This window comes from Elephas maximus, chromosome 27, assembly GCF_024166365.1.
Source record: "Elephas maximus indicus isolate mEleMax1 chromosome 27, mEleMax1 primary haplotype, whole genome shotgun sequence".
NCBI lineage: Eukaryota > Metazoa > Chordata > Mammalia > Proboscidea > Elephantidae > Elephas > Elephas maximus.
In genome coordinates this window covers 35,559,011-35,579,004 of record NC_064845.1, presented here as the reverse complement: position 1 = coordinate 35,579,004, position 19,994 = coordinate 35,559,011, and the positions used below count along the sequence as shown (strand labels likewise).

Below are 19,994 nucleotides of genomic sequence, written 5' to 3'. Positions count from 1 at the left end.
AGGTCTAGTAGAAAGGCTATTTCATCCTCAACACATAGCTTCCATCTTTAGGTCAAAACTGAAACCCCAGTTCTTATCCCCTTCTCCAGTCCAAAGGAAGAAAGAGCCATCACACCCAGAGTAGCCAGATCGCTCCTGCTCGTATCTGTTGGCCAAAACTTAGTCACATGGCCACATCTAGACTCAAGGGAGACTGGGAAATGTAGTCTTTAACTGGGCCATCATCTGCCTAGCTGAAATTTTATTACCATAGACGAGTGCGATAACATACTAGGGGGCAAGATGCAGTCTGTTTAAATAGATAAAAGGAGGTGGACCCTGTGACTACTAAACCACACGTTAAAATCTATGCCTTTTACATGTGTTACCTGAAAGAGAATCTTCCACACTTCACAGCAGTGGTGCTTTGCCAAGGCCACAGACATGCTCAGTGACCTCCCTACCTATGATCTTCAAGATGGCTCCAGGGTAGCTTGGGTCTTAAAGTGGTGGTTTTAGTCCCTCCTGGTGGTTAAGAGGTATGACCTTACACACACACGTTATTAAAAAATAATTAATATCTTTTTATACTTGTATAGCCTATACTACTTGTTTATTTTTAAATAGTATAGGATAGACTATGTGAGCATTGAGGGAGGCACTGCTAAGAGGGTTGGGAGAGATAATAGACAGAGTGACAAAAGGGATAAGATTAAAGAGATACATGATAAAGGCAATATATTTGCTGCATATATTTCCTATAGGTGCAGAGAATCGATTGCTTTTGCTCTGATTCCTTTTTTGATCACCGTCGCATCCTTAATACATGAACTGATGCTTGGCATTTTATACACCCTCAAGAATTATGACTGAATGAATGCACACTTTGGAAGTTGCATTTCCTCTTTAAAGTGCCTTGTATAATCTTCAGTGGACTTCTGATTCGGGGTGCTGGTCAGCAGACTTCTACTAAAGAAACAAAATGTTCAAAGGCTTGAGTGAATTTTTCATGTTTTCTGATTCATGCATTTATTTCTGCTTTACTGTTTCTGTGTATTCTGAGAGCCACACCAAACTCATTTATTTCCCGTCTTTTTTATAACACCCAGGATGTGAAGGCATGAAGGCTGACATCATGTTTCTGGTGGACAGTTCTGGAAGCATAGGAACTGAGAATTACAGGAAGATGAAGATTTTCATGAAACACCTGCTAGCTAAGATCCAAATTGGTCCAGACAAAACCCAAATTGGTATTGTCCAGTTCAGTGGTGATAGTAAGGAAGAGTTCCCACTTAATAAATACTTTACTCAGAAAGAAATTTCTGATGTAATAGACAGAATGACTCTTATCAATCAAAACACTCTGACCGGAAGTGCACTGACCTTTGTAGCCCAATACTTCACCTACCCCCAGGGAGCCCGTCCTGGGGTCAGAAAGTTTCTCATCCTCATCACGGATGGAGAAGCACAAGATAGCGTGAAAGAACCTGCTAGAGAGCTTCGGGACAAAGGTGTGATCATCTTCTCTGTAGGGGTGTTCGGTGCCAATAGGATTCAGCTAGAGGAGATCAGTGGGGATGACAACTTGGTTTTCCAAGTTGAGAACTTTGATATTCTAAAGGCGATAGAAAGTCAACTCGTCTTTCGCATTTGCACTCTTTCTGGTAAGTGACCCAGTTACCCTTCAGGACTCAAGGATATGAGCTACTGATGTCACAGTGGGGAGAATGGTGTGTTTTACTCTGGGCTTGGTCTTTACCTAGACTTGGTTGTCAAGTTTTGGTCTTTTGTATGTTATGAAAACACCTATGACCTCCAGAGATATTTCAGAATAATAATTTTGGCAACTAATATTCACGGGAAGCAAAATAGACTGGCTTGGGTGACTTCAAATGTCTTCCAAGAAAGTCTCTGAATTTTACATTAAACTTCTGACTCTTTAATACCTGCATACCTGGATTTCTGGAGCTAACTTTTAATCCCAAGTGATTTCCCAACATTGTTTCTTGGCTACCTCTAACCATTGTTAAACAGTAAATAATTAGAAACACAAATTCATCTTCCTCTTAGTTAAATTAAAACCAGTACCATAACCCTTTCCACCCCCTTCCTCCCAAAAAAATACCCACCTATGCCTTAAATATGTTGTTGTGTTATTAGTCACCATCAAGTCTACTCCAACTCATGACAACCTTATGTACGACAGAACAAAACGTTGCCCAGTCTGTCTTAAAGCTACAGTGTATTTTCATTACTTCACATTTTTCTTAACCTCTATCAACTAGGTATTTTATATTTTGCCTGTACATGTAACTATCCCTTTGGAAATTTTTGATTTGTTGCTTTTTATTTCTGATTGCTTGAAGTTCATCATTTTTATCTCACAAATTAAACTGGTTTTCAAGTCATATTAAGCAACCTTCAGTTTGAGCACATCAATTGTTAATGGCTATGGAATGAGAACTTGCTGTAAATCCACACGTAGACAAAAAAACAACTGCGCTTTTCCATCTAACATGTTGTCCACTGGACATCATTCTTCAGAATTATCAGTACGAAATTTTCAGGAAGTCTCACTGTAAACTCCGAATTTTAGGCAACAGCTTTAAGATTTCCCCCACAGCAGCTTAATTAGAGTTTTTCCTTCCTCCAGAGGGGAAGTAATTCCAAAACCCTTTGTAGCACTGCAACATTCTAAGAAACTTGTAGCTTAGGACCATAGCACTACCTTTGAAACCTGCGGAGCTCTTCTTGGCATTTCTTCATTTTGATGAAGGTAGTATTTGTGGAGGCCCTGTCTATAACAAAGGTGGGCAAAAATGAAATTTCAGCTGACTTATACATTAGATGAATTCATAAGTATTTATTCAGTCACGACTAGTCACCACATCTCAGGGGACCATTGCTCCCGGTATCTGCAGATGTAGCCAGGGCTCATCCACAGTGTCTGAAACTTGGAAGTTTGAGGCTCCGTGGCCATAAAAACGGGTTGGAGGTAAAATAGGTAGAATGGAAAGTGGAAAAAGTGAACTTTTGGGAAGCATGTACTCAAGCCATTGAGAGATGGAAAAGAGAAGACCACATTTTGGAGACCCACCCAGAGTGGTGGCTTGTCTTCTAATATGGAGGAAGGTTTGGCACTAAAGAAGAAGTGATAAGAGCTTTAGCCTCCCCTACTTGGGACCACTCCTTTCTAAGTTCTGATTCAGGAGGTCAGGGGAAGGGGTGCATGGCAAGGTGTGGTCCTTCTAGAAGCTCAGAAGACAGCTGGAGCTGCAGGGAGTAGAAGCCCAGCTTATTCCATGAGCTCCTGAGCTCTTTACAACAGCAGGCCACTCTGATAAACATCAGTCATGCTTTTCCATTATACTGGCATTAAACTAGCTTCTGACATTTCCTTTCAGATGAAAGCTGCTTAGCAAAAGGCATTACATGTCCTAATGAGATGTAGCAGTACCGATGGTGTAGAGTAAGGACCACAGGTTGTGAAGTCATATAGATAAGGATACAAACGTCCATGGACTCATGATGCTGAGCAAGTGGTACTTCTCTGAGCCTCAGCTTCTTTCTCAGTAAAATAGCAACACCCCTCTGAGAAGTAAATGAGATGCAATGTCTGGCGCATAGCACAGTAGGGCGTTTAGTTTGCTTTCCTTCTCAGCAGTCTGCACAGAACGCGCTGCACAAAGTTGGTGACTTCCGCTTTCTTCTCCTTTCAGATTGTAAAAGGATTCAACGGCTAGATGTTGTATTTGTGTTGGATAATTCAGGCAGCATAAGCGAAGAACAGCACAAAAGCATGATTAACCTAACAACCCACTTGGTGAACAAGGCAGATGTTGGCAAGGACGGAGTTCAGTTTGGAGCTCTCAGATACTCTGACAGTCCTGAGATTCTTTTCTACCTTAATACGTACTCAAACAGATCAGGAATTATTGAGAATCTGAGGAGACGTAGGGACACCGGCGGGAGTACCTACACTGCTAGGGCTCTCAAGCTCTCAAACGACCTGTTTAGGGAGGAACGTGGCAGCCGCATCAAGCAAAACGTGAAGCAGATGCTGATCGTCATCACTGATGGGGAATCCCATGACAGAAATCTGCTCAATGACACAGCACTGGAATTAAGAAACAAGGGCATCACCATCCTTGCAGTGGGTGTGGGACAGGCCATTAGAGAAGAACTTGAGGCTATGGCAGGGAATAAGGAGAATACGATGCATGTAGAAAATTTCGACAAACTGAAAGATATTCAACTCTCTCTACAAGAAATTCTGTGTACCAGTGCACCAGAGGGTAAGTTATTTTTTATTGATGTTTTTATAATTTATTTTTTATTATTGTTGTTGAGAATATACAAGCTGAACATATACCAATTCAACAGTTTCTAGGTTGTAGAATTTGTACAATTCAGTGACATTGATTATATTCTTTGAGTTGTACAACCATTCTTACCCTCCTTTTCTGAGTTGTCCCTCTCCCATTAACATAAACTCACTGCCCCTTAAGTTTCCTATCTAATCTTTTGAATTGCTGTTGTCAATTTGACCCCATATAGATAAGTCTTAAAAAAAGCACAATGCTCAAGACAGATTTTTTTTTTTTAATTGTGTTTTAGGTGAATGTTAACAGCTCAAGTTAGTTTCTCATACAAAAATTTATACACACATTGTTGTATGACCCTAGTTGCTACCTCTGTAATGTGACAGCACACTCCCCCTTTCCACCCCAGGTTTCCCGTGCCCATTCAACCAGCTCCTATCCCTTTCTGCCTTCTAATCTCGTCTCTGGACAGGACCTGCCCATTTAGTCTCGTGTATCTACTTAAACTGAGAAGCACACTCTTCACGAGTATCATTTTATGTCTTATAGTCCAGTCTAACCTTTGTCTGAAGAGTTGACTTCAGGAATAGTTTTAGTTCTGGTTAACAGACAATCTGGGGGCCATGTCTTCTGGGGTTCCTCTACTCTCAGTGAGAACGTTAAGCCTGGTCTTTTTACTAGAATTTGAATTCTCCTCCCCACTTTTCTCATGCTGCATCAGGGACTCTCTGTTCTGTTCCCTGTCAGGGCAGTCATTAGTGGTAGCTGGGCACCATCTAGTTCTTCTGGTCTCAAGCTGATGGAATCTCTGGTTAATGTGGCCCTTTTGTCTCTCGGGCTCCTATTTTCCTTGTGTTTTTGTGTTCTTCATTCTCCTTTGCTCCAGGTGGGTTGGGACTAATTGATGCATCTTAGATGGTCACTTGCTAGCTTTTAAGGCCCCAGATGCCACTCACCAAAGTGGGATGAAGAACATTTTCTTAATAATATTTGTTATGCCAGTTTACCTAGATGTCTCCTGAAACCATGGTCCCCAGACCCCCAACCCTGCTACTCTGTCCCTTGAAGTGTTTGGTTATGTTCAGGAAACTTCTTAGCTTTTGGTTTCATCCAGTTGTGCTGACTTCCCCTGTATTGTGTGTTGTCCTTTCCTTCACCTAAGATAATTCTTCAAGACAGACATTCTTTGCTAGTTAAGCTAAAATTATTTGGTTTATTGTTGGGTTTTAAAGAAGACTTCAGGAAATATTTTTGGTTTAAGGTTTTTTTTTTAAGTTTCTGTAAGGGTAGCTATAAAATTTTAATAAAAATAAATTGTAAGGCTTAGCTTCCTGTGACCTGGGTGTCACGCTGAATTTCCTGCTCAGGCTACCAGTTTTCTTATCTTTAAAAGTAATGGGTTGATTGAGCAAGATCCTGAAGGTCCTTTTCCACCACAACATGCATTGAAACAATTGTGTAAGAAAAGTTTTGGAAGTATTTCTTGCTGTTTTTCCATCCGGTTGCCTTTTTCTGGGCAGAAAGGAACTCTTCTTAGGATCATAATCACCTTTGCCCATTTAATAGCTGTTCACACTGCTAGATTTGCTTAATGGTCTCAGTGCAGCCACAGGGAGCCAGCTTCAGGCCAAACTCAAATGGAGAGTTTCATGTCTTCAAAGATCTAGGACCCTGTAAATGGGATTATAGGCATCCTATAGGGCCATGAGGAGCTGAAATGTTTGAACCCACTAGCTGGACAGAGAAAGATGTGGCAGTTGCTTTTGTAAAGACTTACAGCCTTGGAAACCCTATGGGGGCAGTTCTACTCCTCTGTCCTACAGGGTCACTGTGAGTCGTAATCTATTTGACGGCAATGGGTGGCAACGGGAGGGTGGAATGGGACCATAGGAAGTTTGAGTGGTAGAAGGAACTTTTCTAGATAAGAGCCACCAGTGTAGAGGAATGGGCATAAGAGTTCAATGTGTGGAGTAATGGAGACTGGCTACTAGGATCTGGGAGGGAAGTGCACTCAGCTAAGTATGTGAGATACCTCTAGGGTTCTGGGGTAGGGCAGGCTGGAGGCATCACATCTGAGTGAAGGAAGGATGAGATTTGCAATTTGATCTGAAAAACATCAGGGATTGACGAGAAGTCAGCTAGGGAGGGCTGCCGCGCCTCCTTGGAAGGTCTAAATCCTTGCCTTACCTTGGCACACTTCTCCAAACCTGGCAAATGAGTTAACTGACTAGCCTCCTTCTTTTCTTCTTCACTCCCTTTCTTCTTCCCTCTCTCCTTCGTGTCTTCCTTTCCTCCTTTCCTCCTTCCTCTATACCTGGTAATCAACATGAAACCAACTTTTGCATCTAATTCAAATCATGTTTCTAAGACCGACATTAATCCACCCTCATCTCTGCAACCAATCCAACTCCAAACTAGCTCTGCCCTAATATCCTAGTTCAGATCAACATTTACCTTGTTCAGTGAAACCATGCCTTGCCACCACGACTCTGTGTTACTTAAGTGAGCAATACAGTTAACCTTTTGGTTTCAGATTTTGAATGATAGTCTCATCTTTAGCTAAGAAAAAATTATGATTTTTCCCAGGGCAGTAGGACCATCTTGAGTCTTCTACCCACTCTAGCCTATCCCTGGACTCCCACCCAGAAGCCTGGTCTCCCTACCATCCATCTTGCCACGGTCCAGTTCATTCTCAACACTGATCTGAGCTATCTTCCTAATTCACACTGGAATATGATGTCACTTCTCTGCTTTACAATTTTATGGAGGCTTCCTTCCACCCTCAGGACAATTTCCAAACTTTTGAGTTCTATCTAGCCCCTGCCTGCCTCTTCAGCCTCATCTTGCGACCCTCCCCTCATCACATTCTACCCTGTGCCATTCTGAAATTCTTGCACGTTTTTGCACAGACCATTCTACCCCACCACTTCACCTGGCTGCATCTAACTTGTCTGTCAGGTTTTAGCCTCTGCTTGGCAGCTTTCCTGACCTGACACACCGTGTCCTCTCTGTGTCCCCCAACTCCTAGCACATTCTATTTCTCCTGGTGGTAGCACTTAACACATCATACTCTGCTTGCTGTTTTCTTATCTGTTCTGTCACAGACTATGGGGTCCTTGGCAGGCTTGGCCTCATGTCTGTCTTCGAATATCACCAAATCCAGTGCATTGCTAGGACTCCGGTCTTTCCCTAGGAGCATGGGAGCTTTTGTATTCATCTCCCATGTCTATCTGTTGAAGGTAGATGCTGAGATGGAATTTGGGGCACAAGATGTTTACTAAGGATCCACACCTGTGAAAGAAAGGAGGATAGGGCAGAAGACAAACATTAATGCATGCTCAGCAAGGTTCCAAACCTGGCAGGGAGCTCTGGATTGAATACTGCCCACCAGACTGAAATGACTGGGCAACTCCTTCTCACTAAGTTACTGGAGGTGACCTGCCCTGGGAAGGGCATGACCTTGGCAAGGCTGCTCTCTGAAGTTGAGGCTGACCCTGAAGGAGCTGTTAGCTGGAGGCTGGCTTCTGACCACACTTCCACATTTGGGCAGCAAGCCCTTCCTCGAGGGCCCATCTGGGCAGCACTTCTCTGTATCTACCACACTACAGTTACAAGGACTTCTGTGACAGTGGCAACCCATTGCCTCAATTACCTTTAGTCATCATTTTCATGCTTTCCCTACCCCAGCTGTTGAGTTGGATTGAAATTGAGCATGGAAGGTCATCCCTTGATTTTGGAACATTTCACATTGGACTTCAGGAGCATGAAGCCACCAGCACTTTTCCCATGAAAAGGTGGATTTGGTAGAGACTCAATGATAAACAAGAGTTCTAAAAATAGAACTTTGCAGTGTAAAAAAGTGCCAGATTTAAGGGTAAAAAAGAATCTAGAGATTCAGGTACTAGCTCTGCTATAAACTAATTGTGTGCTCTTAGAAAAGTTACTTAACCTCCAAATTCCATTTCTGCATCTCTGAAATTAGAATAATTCCATATAAGGTGATTGTGAGTACTAACTGTATTGTATGCCAAAAACATTTTTTTAAGTTATATTTCTCAACACAAATATAAAGTGGTAGCCTTGGTAGTTCTTGGTTGCTGTCAAGTCAGTTCCAACTCATAGCAATTCTATGTGTTACAGAGTGGAATTGCTCCATAGGGTTTTCTTGGCTGTAATCTTAACAGAAGGAGCCCTGGTGGTGCAACAGTTAAGCTTTCAGCTACTAACCAAAAGGTTAGTGATTCAAACCCACCCAGTGGCTCGGTGGGAGAAAGGCCTGGCCATCTGTTTCTGTGAAGATAACAGCCTAGAAAAACCTATAGGGCAGTTCTACTCTGTCACATTGGGTTTGCTATGAGTCAGAATCGACTCAATGGCACTCAACAACAACAATCTTAACAGAAGTAGATTGCCACACCTTTTCCTCCACATTACCACTTGGTGGGTTCAAACCACCAACCCTTAGGTTAGCATTTGAGTGCAAATCCCTTGCACCACCCAGGGATCATTTGGTAGTAATAGGAGTACTAATAGTAGTAAGCCAAAAAACTTACTGCCTTCAAGTCAGGGTAGAACTGCCCCATAGAGTTTCCAAGGCTGTAAATCTTTAGGGAAGCAGACTGCCTCATCTTTCTCCTGCAGAAAGGCTGGTAGGTTTGAACCACTGACCTTTTGGCTAGCAGCCAAGTGCTTAACCATGTGCCAGAAGGCATCTTACTAACGGTAATATAGAAGTACAATTACGTTGACTTGGGTGAATGTTTCAATCTGAGTGTGTTGAAGGGGTTTCTAGCTTTTACATTACCTTTTAGGGACTAGATTCAATGTACTGAAACTTCTTACTTTTTTCTCTCTGAGCAGCTTTCAGTGTCTTTTCAAATGAAACCTGTAAATTATTAAAATTTGAAACAAATATTGTCTTTACCTTTTTTCACTATTTTTCCTTCTCTTTGTGGACGAATCAGTGATTATCTCATCTGTTAACACCTCTCAATTTGCTACTAATGTAGCAATTTAGTAAAGCAATTTAAGTATTTGAGTAAAGGAAATATCTAGAATGATTTGTGGCGGGAAATAATGTACTTTATTTTATTTTTTTCCTGTTGCAGTCTGTAACCTTCGAGAAGCGGATGTGGTTTTCCTTTGCGATGGCTCATCTAAGGTATCTGATTCGGACTTTGCTACCATGAAAACTTTCTTGTCAGACTTAATTGATAATTTTGATACTCAGTCAGGAAGAATGAAAATTGGGATCGCTCAATTTGGGAGCCGCTACCAGGAAATTATTGATTTGGAAAGCAATTGGAATAAAACCCAGATGAAGACTGAAATTGAAGCTACTGGCAAGAGCAGTGGATCTCAGCGAATTGACGTTGCTCTTCAACATGTGAGATACATGTTTGACTCATCTGCTGGTGGGAGAAAAACTGCTGGTGTCCCTCAAACTTTGCTTGTTATCATGTCTGGGCATCCAGCCTATAACATTACAGATGCAGTCAAAACACTGAAGGACTATGGGATTTGTATCCTGGCTTTGGGCATAGGAGATTCTCATAAAGAACAACTTCTGCCAATAACAGGCAATTCTGAAAAAATAGTCACCTTTCCAGACTTCAGTAAATTAAAAGATGTGAACGTGAAGAAAAGAATGGTCCGTGAGATCTGCCAGAGCTGTGGGAAAAGCAGTAAGTGTTTCCTTGCTCATTACTTGGTTTTATTCAATTGCAACTTCCCATGGCACCATTTCACAAAGGTGCTTTATAGACCAGCTCTAGCAGAACATGTGTTCAGAAGAGTGTGCCATGACAGTAGAACTCTCCTCTGCTTGCAAAATGTTTGGGGTCAGTCACATCCAAACTCTCTGAGGGACTGAATTACTGGGCTGAGGGCTGTGGGGTCCATGGTCTCGGGGAACATCTAGCTCAATCGGTGAGTAGCATCTGGAGTCTTGAAAATCTGTGAGCGGCCATTTAAGATACTCCACTGGTCTCACACCTTTGGGAGCAAGGGAGAATGAAGAAAACTAAACACACAAAAGAAATATTAGTCCAAAGGACTAATGGACCACATCTACAATGGTCTCCACTGGACTGAGTCCAGTTCAAGTAGATGGTGCCTGGCTACCACCACTGACTGCTCTGACAGGGATCAAAATAGAGGGTCCCAGACGGAGTTGGAGAAAAATGTAGAACAAAATTCTAACTCACAAAAAAAGACCAGACTTACAGGCCTGACGGAGACTGGAGAAACCCCAAGAGTATGGCCCTTAGACACCCTTTTAGCTCAGTAATGAAGCCACTCCTGAGGTTCACCCTTCAGCCAAAGATTAGACAAACCCATAAAACAAAACAAGACTAAAGAGGCACACCAGCCCAGGGGCAAAGACTAGAAAGCAGGAGGGGATAAGAAAGCTGGTAATGGGGAACCCAAGGTCGAGAAGGGAGAGTATTGACATGACCTGGGGTTGTTAACCAATGTCATAAAACAGTATGTGTACTAACTGTTTAATGAGAAATTAGCCTGTTCTGTAAACCTCGTCTAAAGTACAATTAAAAAAAAGGAAGTTTGGGGTCAGTAAGCCACCCTCAGAGACAAGGACCTGTTAGCAAAGGCTGGCGGAGGCACTGGCGTGTGTCCTCCAGTCAGCCCCGTTCCCTCGCTGCAATCCAGTGTTCACGCTTCTCTTAGAACCTGGAACTTGGTCTCCTATTTTTACCCTCTCCACCTCTGGAAGGCCCAAGACAATGCTTGACACTCAGTAAAAGGCAAGTAACGTAAATATTTGCTGAAGTTTCTCTATTTTAATTTTGTTAAACTATCTTGTATGGGGCTCTGCTGTGTGTGTGTGTTGCCTTCGTTTAATGATGAAATTCATATAATCATAAAGTATTGAAGATTGAATGGTCCTTAGGGATTATTTAACCCAGAAACTCAAGGTCAAATGGCTACAAAGGCCAGATTAGCAGTGTGGATGAGTCAGTGGGCAGGGCGGAAGGAAAATGAAGTGGGGAACAAAGGCCCATCGGAAGGGGCAGGCATGATCCAGCTGCATCTCAGAGTGGTCATGTGGGTTTCAGGTTCTGTGAACTTGGGCCTGGGGTTTGGGAGGACAATACCTCAGAAAGCAGAAATGAATGGTAACATTTTATGGAATTTGCAAAACATGCAGAAATTCCTGATTGTTTCCATTTCTGTAACTGTGATTGAAGCTACTTCTTTCACAAATTTTGTTAGTCTTCCCAAGCCCTCCAGATCTTGTATGTCCCATTTGGGGTGCTTAAGTGGAGGCAGATGACAGTGGTGGAAAGAGCCTGGGCCTGGAATCAGAAAGCCAGAGTTCCAACTCTGGTATAGTAAGTCACTGCTTCCTCGTCTGTTAAATGATGAGCAGTTGGACTAGAGACTTGGCAATATGGCAGCTTGCAAATCAGTTTTGTCTGTCCTGTCCAGTGTTGACAACTTCTTAATTAGTTGACAACATTCAGAAACTGAGTGATAAAAATGTAGATTTCAAACTAGTCTTTGAACAAATCAGAAGATCTGAAAACACTGGGCCCCGTTTCCCACCTGGTTGTTTTAGCTGGAGCGGGATAGTGACAGTCTCTTTTGGGGATCATTGCTCCCCAGTTCATTTCCCCTCCGCTCAGCCCACTAACTCATTCACATTGTTCACCGGGTCTTTATAATCATTTGGGTTTGTGACCTTTAGATTAAATAATCCCTATGGACAATACAGAAACCCTGGTGGCATAGTGGTTAAGAGCTATGGCTGCTAACCAAAAGGTCAGCAGTTTGAATCTGCCAGGCGCTCCTTGGAAACCCTATGGGGCAGTTCTACTTTGTCCTATAGGGTCGCTATGAGTCAGAATTGACTCAACGGCAATGGGTTTGGTTTTTTTTTTTTTTAATGGACAATACAAAATGTCTTCAATAATTTGTGAAATTATCCTAATGCCATCATCCAAAGAAGCACACATGCACAGAGCCAGTGACACTGAGAAAGAGCCTAAACCATGGTTTGAACTTCAAATAGCTATTGGAATTTGCAATTATCTGAATGGAGACAGAGGAAACATCTATGTAATATGCTGGTAAAGCAGCCAATATCATCTTCTTGGATACTTGAGAGACCCTCCAGCCCTGACCATGACCCCTCTCCTTTCTCCTGCCTGTTCTGCCCTTCCTTGCTCCTATCTACTCACTAATCTGGCCTTGTTTTCCTTGGTCTCCAGATTGCTACATCGATATAGTGGTCGGGTTTGACATTTCCACTCTCCTGCGGGGGCAGCGTTTATTCCAGCACCACTCCCAGCTGGAATCATACCTCCCAGACATCTTAGAGGACATCAGTTCCATCAAGGGGGTGAGCTGTGGGGCAGGTGCAGAGGCTCAGGTGAGCGTGGCCTTCAAGGTGAACAATGATGAAGAATTCCCCCCAAAGTTCCACATCTACCAGAAAGCAGTATTTGACAGGCTGACACAGGTCACCATCAATGGACCTACTCATCTCAACCCTCAGTTCTTGCAGTCGCTGTGGAATACATTTGACGATACAGCTGCATCTCGGGGACAGGTACCCATGTCATGTCCTCTCCCCCATCTTTCTCCACGTTCTCCCATTTGCTCTTCTCTTCTCAGTGATATATTTAGCTTTCACATCATCTCATTCTCTGCTTTTGTTTTGCTCTAGATCCTCCTCATCTTTTCTGATGGTCTCCAGGATGCTAGCATCGAGATGCTTGAAGATCAATCGGACAGGCTCAGAGAAGCAGGTACAAAGTTGAACATTTCAACAATGGAGTATGGGACCTCCCAAACAAGCCTCTGACTGTACTCAGGTTCTCTAGGTCTTGACATCTGTCTGTTCACCTATAGTAGATGCTGTTTTTGCCCAGCCCAGATCCTCTTTACCAGCAGCACACTAACCACCCCTCAGTGCTGCAAACGCTCTGGTAAACACATGCCTGTGACCTCTACAGACTCTTGCCCTTGGCTGACCTGAACCAGGGAGCCTGGACATGCCTGGGGGGAGGAGGTGATACCATATCCCACCTAGGGGGGCAGTTAACAATACAGAAATATTGTCCACTTGCTTCCAGTGGGGCAACTCTGGCACAGTTTACACTCCAGAGTCCTTCAGGGATCAGGCTCGGTGAAGACTTTACTGAGACACATGCTTGCTCACAACTTCCCTGACTCTACCTCAGTAAATCACATCCACCCAAATTCCAAATTCCTCTCTCAGATTCTGCTTCCAGGGGTCCTGACCTAAGATACCTCCTATTTCTGATCTGAGAAAGCAAAGTGGATTTGAGAAAGCACTTCTCACTCTACATGCCACTGTCCACGTCATAACTTCAGACTGCATCAGAAGCTAAATGCAGAGTGGAGAGTACTGTGCAGTGACCGGAAACATCACTGGTCGTTAGATGGCATACATTCTTTGAGACTTCTTTGGTATAGCCCCAGACTGGCTTCTGAGGTTCAGCTTCCAGGCAGCCTCCCTAGAGGCCACAAAATTTGCTACATTATTGCTGGACTGTGTCACCTCTCCTCCTCAGAACCCTTCAGCATCTTCCCATGGCTCTTGGGATATATATCAAATTTCCTAATATGGTACACCAGGCTTTGTAGGATCTGGTCCCTGCTTCCCACTCCAGCCTTGCCTCACTGTTCACATGCAGTGCTCCAGGTATTGAAAAAAAAAAATTGCCATCACATTGATTCTCCATGTGTTGCAGAGTAGAACTGCTCCACAGTGTTTTCAAGGCTGTGACCTTTAGGAAGTAGATTGTCAGGTCTTTCTTCCAAGGCACTCCTGGGTGAGTTTCAGCTGCCAACCTTTCCATTAATAATCCAGTGCTTAACGGTTTGTGCCACCCAGGAACACCCCTGCTCCAGGCATACAGCACTTTTTTTTTTCATTTCCCCTCCAGTGTACTTCACAGCCTCATCCCTCTAGGGTCTTGCGTATAGTATTTTCTTTTGCCCAGAGCTCTCCCAACTTCCCCTCCTCCCCCATTCTTCTCTCTGCCATCCATCTCTGGTTCCTTCCCTTGCCCAACTTCCATTCATCCTTTAGGGTCTGCCTAGACATCAGCTCTTCCCAGAAACCTTCCATGACCCTCTAAGACTATGTTAGGTGCTTCTCCTTTAGCCTCCTGGAGCTCCCCAATGTTCCCTCTCAGAGCAACTGATTCTTGTCCATCTCTTCTATTAGATCATAACCTTGGTGAAGGGAAGAATGTCTTTCCTGTTCATCTTGTGTCCCCGGCAAAACTATAAGTACATAATAAGTTCCTAATGGACAAATATCTGTTTAATGACTGGATGGATGGAGTAAGCTAACTATTAAATAAGCTAATAAATGAGTGAATGAGTGAGTGCATACATGAATAAATGAATTGCTGGGTGTGGCTAGGGGTTCAGCTGAGACTGGAATCACTCTGGGCTTTCTCTCCCCTCTGGGGATCTGGTTTCCCAGGGGTGTTTAGCAGTAGGGATGACTTGAGAACGGTCATTAATTTACACTCAGGAAAACTCATAAAACTCTCTGAAGATGAGCTACTTTATTTAAGAATCTCTTCCAGTGTCCAGGAAATTGGTGGTGAGGTATTAAACAGAGTTTTCTGCTGGCATTCTTCTTTAAGATTTAAGAGCATTTTTTGAATACTTTTTCTTGGGGAATTCCATGCTAAAGTCAGGGACCACAGCCTGGTATTTCTACGGAAAAAGCAGCCAGACTGCTGTTGGGTTCTTCCTACGTGGGGAGCGCTGCATTCTCTTAAGCCCCCCCCTTCTGATACTCTGGGCGACATTCACTGAGCGGAAGTCTGGCAGGCTCGCCTTCTTTTCCGTGTCAGCCTCTTTGGCTTAATGTCTGTTATTTTCACTCGTTAGGACTTGATGCTCTGCTGGTGGTCTCCGTAAATGCAACTGCTGATGAAGAGTTTTCGAGCTTTGAATTTGGAAAAGGATTTGATTACCAGACTCATCTGACCATTGGGATGAGAGAGCTGGGCGAGACGCTATCACGGTACCTGGTGAGTTGTTGAGTGAAAAATCCGGTTATTCAAAATGCCGTGGGAACAAAATTGGCAACTTTAGGAATATTTCCCAAAACTGCCTTTGTTAGTTCCACTGATGTTTAGTATATGAAAAAGTGTGAAAGCCCAGAACATCTTATTTTTGACTGTGTATGTCTTTTCATTCTTGGTCATCTCACTAAATGAATGCATAAGGGAACTTAAAAAAACAAAACAAACAAACAAAAAAAAACACCAACCAATTCCTAATCAAGTAAAAAATCCCCCAGTAGTTTCTGTTGCAAAAATCTCAGGAAACAGGAGATTACCCTCTAGAAAGCAAGTAGTCTTCTGCAAACTTGGCCTATAGCCGTCTATTTGGAAGGTACCCTCTCTATAAATATTGTTTCCTTTGGAGAAGGGATTTCACCAACACAGTTGCTCATCTGGTATGCTCTTTGCAACATTAATTCCCCTTTTTCTCTGTAGCTTCTCTCCCCAGTGGAGAGGGTGTTGTAGGTGATTTGTCATTTTGAATATAGGTCTTATGTAATGAAGTTCTTGCCAACTGTTGCTCACTCAAGTTTGCATTTTGTCCAGGGGAACATTGCAGAGAGGACCTGCTGCTGTGCCTTTTGCAAGTGTTCAGGGCCTCCAGGAGCTCATGGGAGCCGAGGACCAAAAGCCTTGAAGGTACCATTCAGTTGCGATCTTATTTAACCTCTCGTGCCTAGATTTGGTATGGGTGGGACTGAGACCAGGTAGTTGAATTCGCAGCCTCTACCCTTTGATCAGCAGTTCGAATCTGCCAGGCGCTCCTTGGAAGCTCTATTGGGCAGTTCTACTCTGTCCTATAGGGTCGCTATGAGTCGGAATCGACTCGAGGGCACTGGGACTCAGTGCTGATAAAATTGCTTTGATATAATTGCATGTGACTTCTGTGGTCAAGCATCCGGTTCAGAATGGTTCTTTTCTGCTATTGCCGTTAAGAATACTAAGAGTAACTCCCTTGTCTCTGATAGATCCTTGGTGATGTTGCTTCTTAGATTTGCAATTTATACTTTTGTGCCTACTTTATACAATTTGAAAAATGACAGAGGTGTTAGTAGGGAGAGTTCTTAATCAGCAACGGGACGAGATTGAACTGCACAAAGAACGTAGTATTGCAGATTAATGGACCCTGAAAAAAGCGAGTTATAGAAGATCAATTACACAACAATAGAAGGGATAAATGCATTTTGGTATTTTCATTTGCTAGAATATTCTACAGCAATGAAAATGAATGAACAACAGCTACTTACAACAATACGATTAAATTTTGTAAAATCCATAATGATTAGAAAAAGCAAAATACATAGGGTATGATTCTGTTCCTAAAAAGTTCAAAAACCAACAAAACTAACCAAGAGTGTTTAAGAGTGAGTAGTTAAGTGGTGGAGTATTAAATAAAAAGCAAGGAAGTATTTTCATTAAAGTCAGGCCTGTGCTCCCTCTATGGGGAAGGAGTAGATGGAAATTGACGTGGGCCACTGTGACTGTTTACCAGCCATGTTCTATTTCTTGACCTGAGTGATGGCTACACAGACATTCGCTTCATGATAATTAAGCTGCACCTGTATATTTTATTCCCAAATGGGTTTTAGATACCAATAAAAAAAAGTTTGTTTTTTTTTTTAAGAGCTCACTTAAGTACTTGCTCGTGGGATCTGCATTGTCCATCTTTGACTTTTTAAAGGCCTCATGATGTTTTGTATCATGCAATTGCTTCTTTCATTACTTTGCTCAGGCCGACATTAGAATTATGTTCCATGAGCACAACTCCCCTGGTATTCAGAGTCAGGACCTGTGTTAGAGAGGGGAAACAAAGCTTCAAATTCAGTCTTTGCCACAAATAAGCCATGAAAAATTAACCCACAGGTAGTTTAAATATATTGGTGCAAACGGTTTGCACTTAACTGCTAGCCTAAAGATTGGCAGTTCAACCATGGGAGAAAAGGCCTGGCAATCTGCTTTTGTTAAAATTACAGCTAAGAAAACCCTATGGAACAGTTCTACTCTGTAACATACAGGGTTGCCATAAGTCAGAATCCATGCAACAGCCAACTGACAACAACATGACCTTGTTGATGGGGGGCGGTGGTGATTCAGTGGTAGAATTCTCACCTTCCATGTGGGAGACCCAAGTTCAACTACCAGCTAACGCGTCTCCTATACAGCCATCAGCCGTCTGTCAAGCTTGCGTGTTACTATGATGCCGAACAGGTTTCAGTGGAGCTTCCAGACTAAGGTGGACTAGGAAGAAAAGCCCAGCAATCTACTCCTGAATATCAGCCAACGAAAACCCTATGGATCACAAAGCAGTCTGATCTACAACCTTTCATAGTAAGAATGGCACAGGATCAGGCAGCATTTTGTTCCATTGTGCATGAGTCGGGGACTAACTCGATGGCAGCTAACAACAACAACAACCTTGTTGATAAAAGAAGTGCTTATTCTTCCTTGAGCTCTCAAAAGAAAAAAAAAAACCAGAAGAAAATAGAAGTATCCCCTCTGGAGATGTTACCAGTTTGATTGCTAAAGGAGTTGTGGTGGCCACAGCTATCTTCTGGGCAAATCTCTCAAGCATGGGACTGACCCTGGTGTCCTCAGCTCAAGGAGGGTTCCAAAGGTCAGGCTCCCATAGGTATCAGGGAGGCCACCTTCTGCAGGGAGTTTTCAGAGATGAGCCCAAGGACAAAATGCAGCCCCAGATATTGTCAAACTCATTAACACAGTGGCAAAAACTACAGTCACGTTTGAGGGAGGGACTTGCCTAAAATGCCTAATGATCTCACAAGCTTGAATCGAGGAGAGATGGCTAGAATTTACTTTTCTGTCTTTCCCCTCAGGGATTTCCAGGTTTCAAAGGAAGCCGAGGACACTGGGGAGAGGATGGAGACCCTGTAAGTTTTTGTGACACACCCTCTTGTTTATTGATTTTCTTTTTCCTGAAAAGCTTCATTTTTCAACAGAATGGGTTTATACGCTCATTTTTTGTTGTTTCTTGTGGGGAGGAGTTGCTTTTCTTTTCCTTGGATGAATCATGAAGCACTTGCTAAACCCTTTGTCGAAGGAGGAGGGAACAGGTTTATATCAACGTTTCCTGGCACATTTTTTTCAAAGGCAGGGGCAGAACACCCTTCTCTCTACCCCTAAGCAGGGCTCAGGGGGATTATCTGCTAGGGGGTCCTCTTTAGACCTGAAACCCAGGACTTAGCACCTGACTACAGGCTGGAACTAGCACATAAATCCCTCCATGGCAAGGGAAGTAGGCAAAGCATTCTCCGAGGCATGGCTTCATGATAAATGCCATGCAGAAGTTTTCAAATTTCAATGTTTGACCCCCAAACCAGAACCCTCACTTGGTTCATGCATCAAATTAGGAAAATGGGTGTGGAGGAACTGAAACCATTTAGGTGGCTCCATTTGGGATGGGCAAAGTCCAGGAGGCATCGACCCTGTGAAAGTATCCCGTAAGTCTCGAGGCCAGCTCCTCTTCGGGGCTGCCATATTGTCACCGCCGATCCAGTCCAATTGTTCGTTTTACAGATGAGGAAACAGTGACTCATAGAGCTTGTTGCTGAACCAGAGCTGGAACTCTGGCTTTCTGATTCCAGGCCAAGGGCTCTTCCCACCACTGTCATCTGCCTCTATTTATACTCCCCAAGTGGAATATAAAAATCTAGAGGGCTTGTGAAGAGAAACAAATCTTGCAAAATAAGTGACTTCAATCACAACAGTTTTTGAAATAGAGGGAATCAGGAATTTCTGTATGATGTGAAAATTCCACAAAATTTTATTTTCTGGTGCCAAAGGTTAACCTAAATGTGAGAAATTGAACACGAAATTTAACTTCTTTTCCCTCCGTTTTCTCATCTGTGAACACACATTCCTCTGGGACACAGGATATCCCAGTTTACAAAATAAACACTAAAAAAAAAGCCCTTCATTATTCATCCTGTACTCTTGGAGGGCCTTGGAGACCACCAAAGCTAGGATGAGAGTACTTTGAGTGCGGGGAATAGTGTCACCCCACCGACTGGCTGTGAATCCATTAAGTGGGAAGCCAGAAGCTTTGGGTACTTCTCAGCAAGGTATAATATGGCCATGGCTAGGCCTTCTGCTTTCCTGGGGTATAATTGCCTCATCTGCCAGGAAGGAAAGAATTAAGCTCATTAAAACCTGTTGCCGTCAGGTCAATTCCGACGCATAGTGACCCTATAGGACAGAGTAGAAATGCCCCATAGGGTTTCCAAGGAGCAGCTGGTGGGTTTGGATTGCCGTCCTTTTGGTTAGCAGTCGAACTCTTAAGCACTGCACCACCAGAGCTCCAAGCTCATTGCCTGCTTTTATTCATGAGCAAACCATGTACCTGGCCACTCACCAACACTGCACCGGGCAGAAGGGACACGACAGTGCCAGAGACAGCTGGGGTCCCTGCCCTCAAGGAGCACAAAAATGTTCTCTTGAGGCCCATTTTACTCAACATTTATCTGTACCTAAATATTTCCTGGGAGAAGCAGCCTTGGTGGGAAACACGTCATTGACCTTGAGCGCTCGTCCCAATTTGTATGAATGGTCTAGCTCAGATGACCCTTCCCGGGAGGACTGGCTCTTGTCATCTTTGCAC

General features: G+C 43.2%; 1 protein-coding gene across 1 annotated transcript in view; it reads left to right on the top strand.

Moving 5' to 3' along the window:
- LOC126068279 (collagen alpha-5(VI) chain-like) overlaps positions 1-19,994 on the top strand; it is a 122,277-nt gene that overhangs the window by 24,282 nt on the left and 78,001 nt on the right. The window contains exons 6-13 of the mRNA XM_049870732.1: positions 1,089-1,643; positions 3,699-4,274; positions 9,410-9,985; positions 12,533-12,873; positions 12,991-13,072; positions 15,201-15,343; positions 15,926-16,018; positions 18,214-18,267. Of these exons, the coding sequence (XP_049726689.1) occupies positions 1,089-1,643; positions 3,699-4,274; positions 9,410-9,985; positions 12,533-12,873; positions 12,991-13,072; positions 15,201-15,343; positions 15,926-16,018; positions 18,214-18,267 (2,420 nt within the window). The remainder of the gene's footprint in view (positions 1-1,088; positions 1,644-3,698; positions 4,275-9,409; positions 9,986-12,532; positions 12,874-12,990; positions 13,073-15,200; positions 15,344-15,925; positions 16,019-18,213; positions 18,268-19,994) is intronic.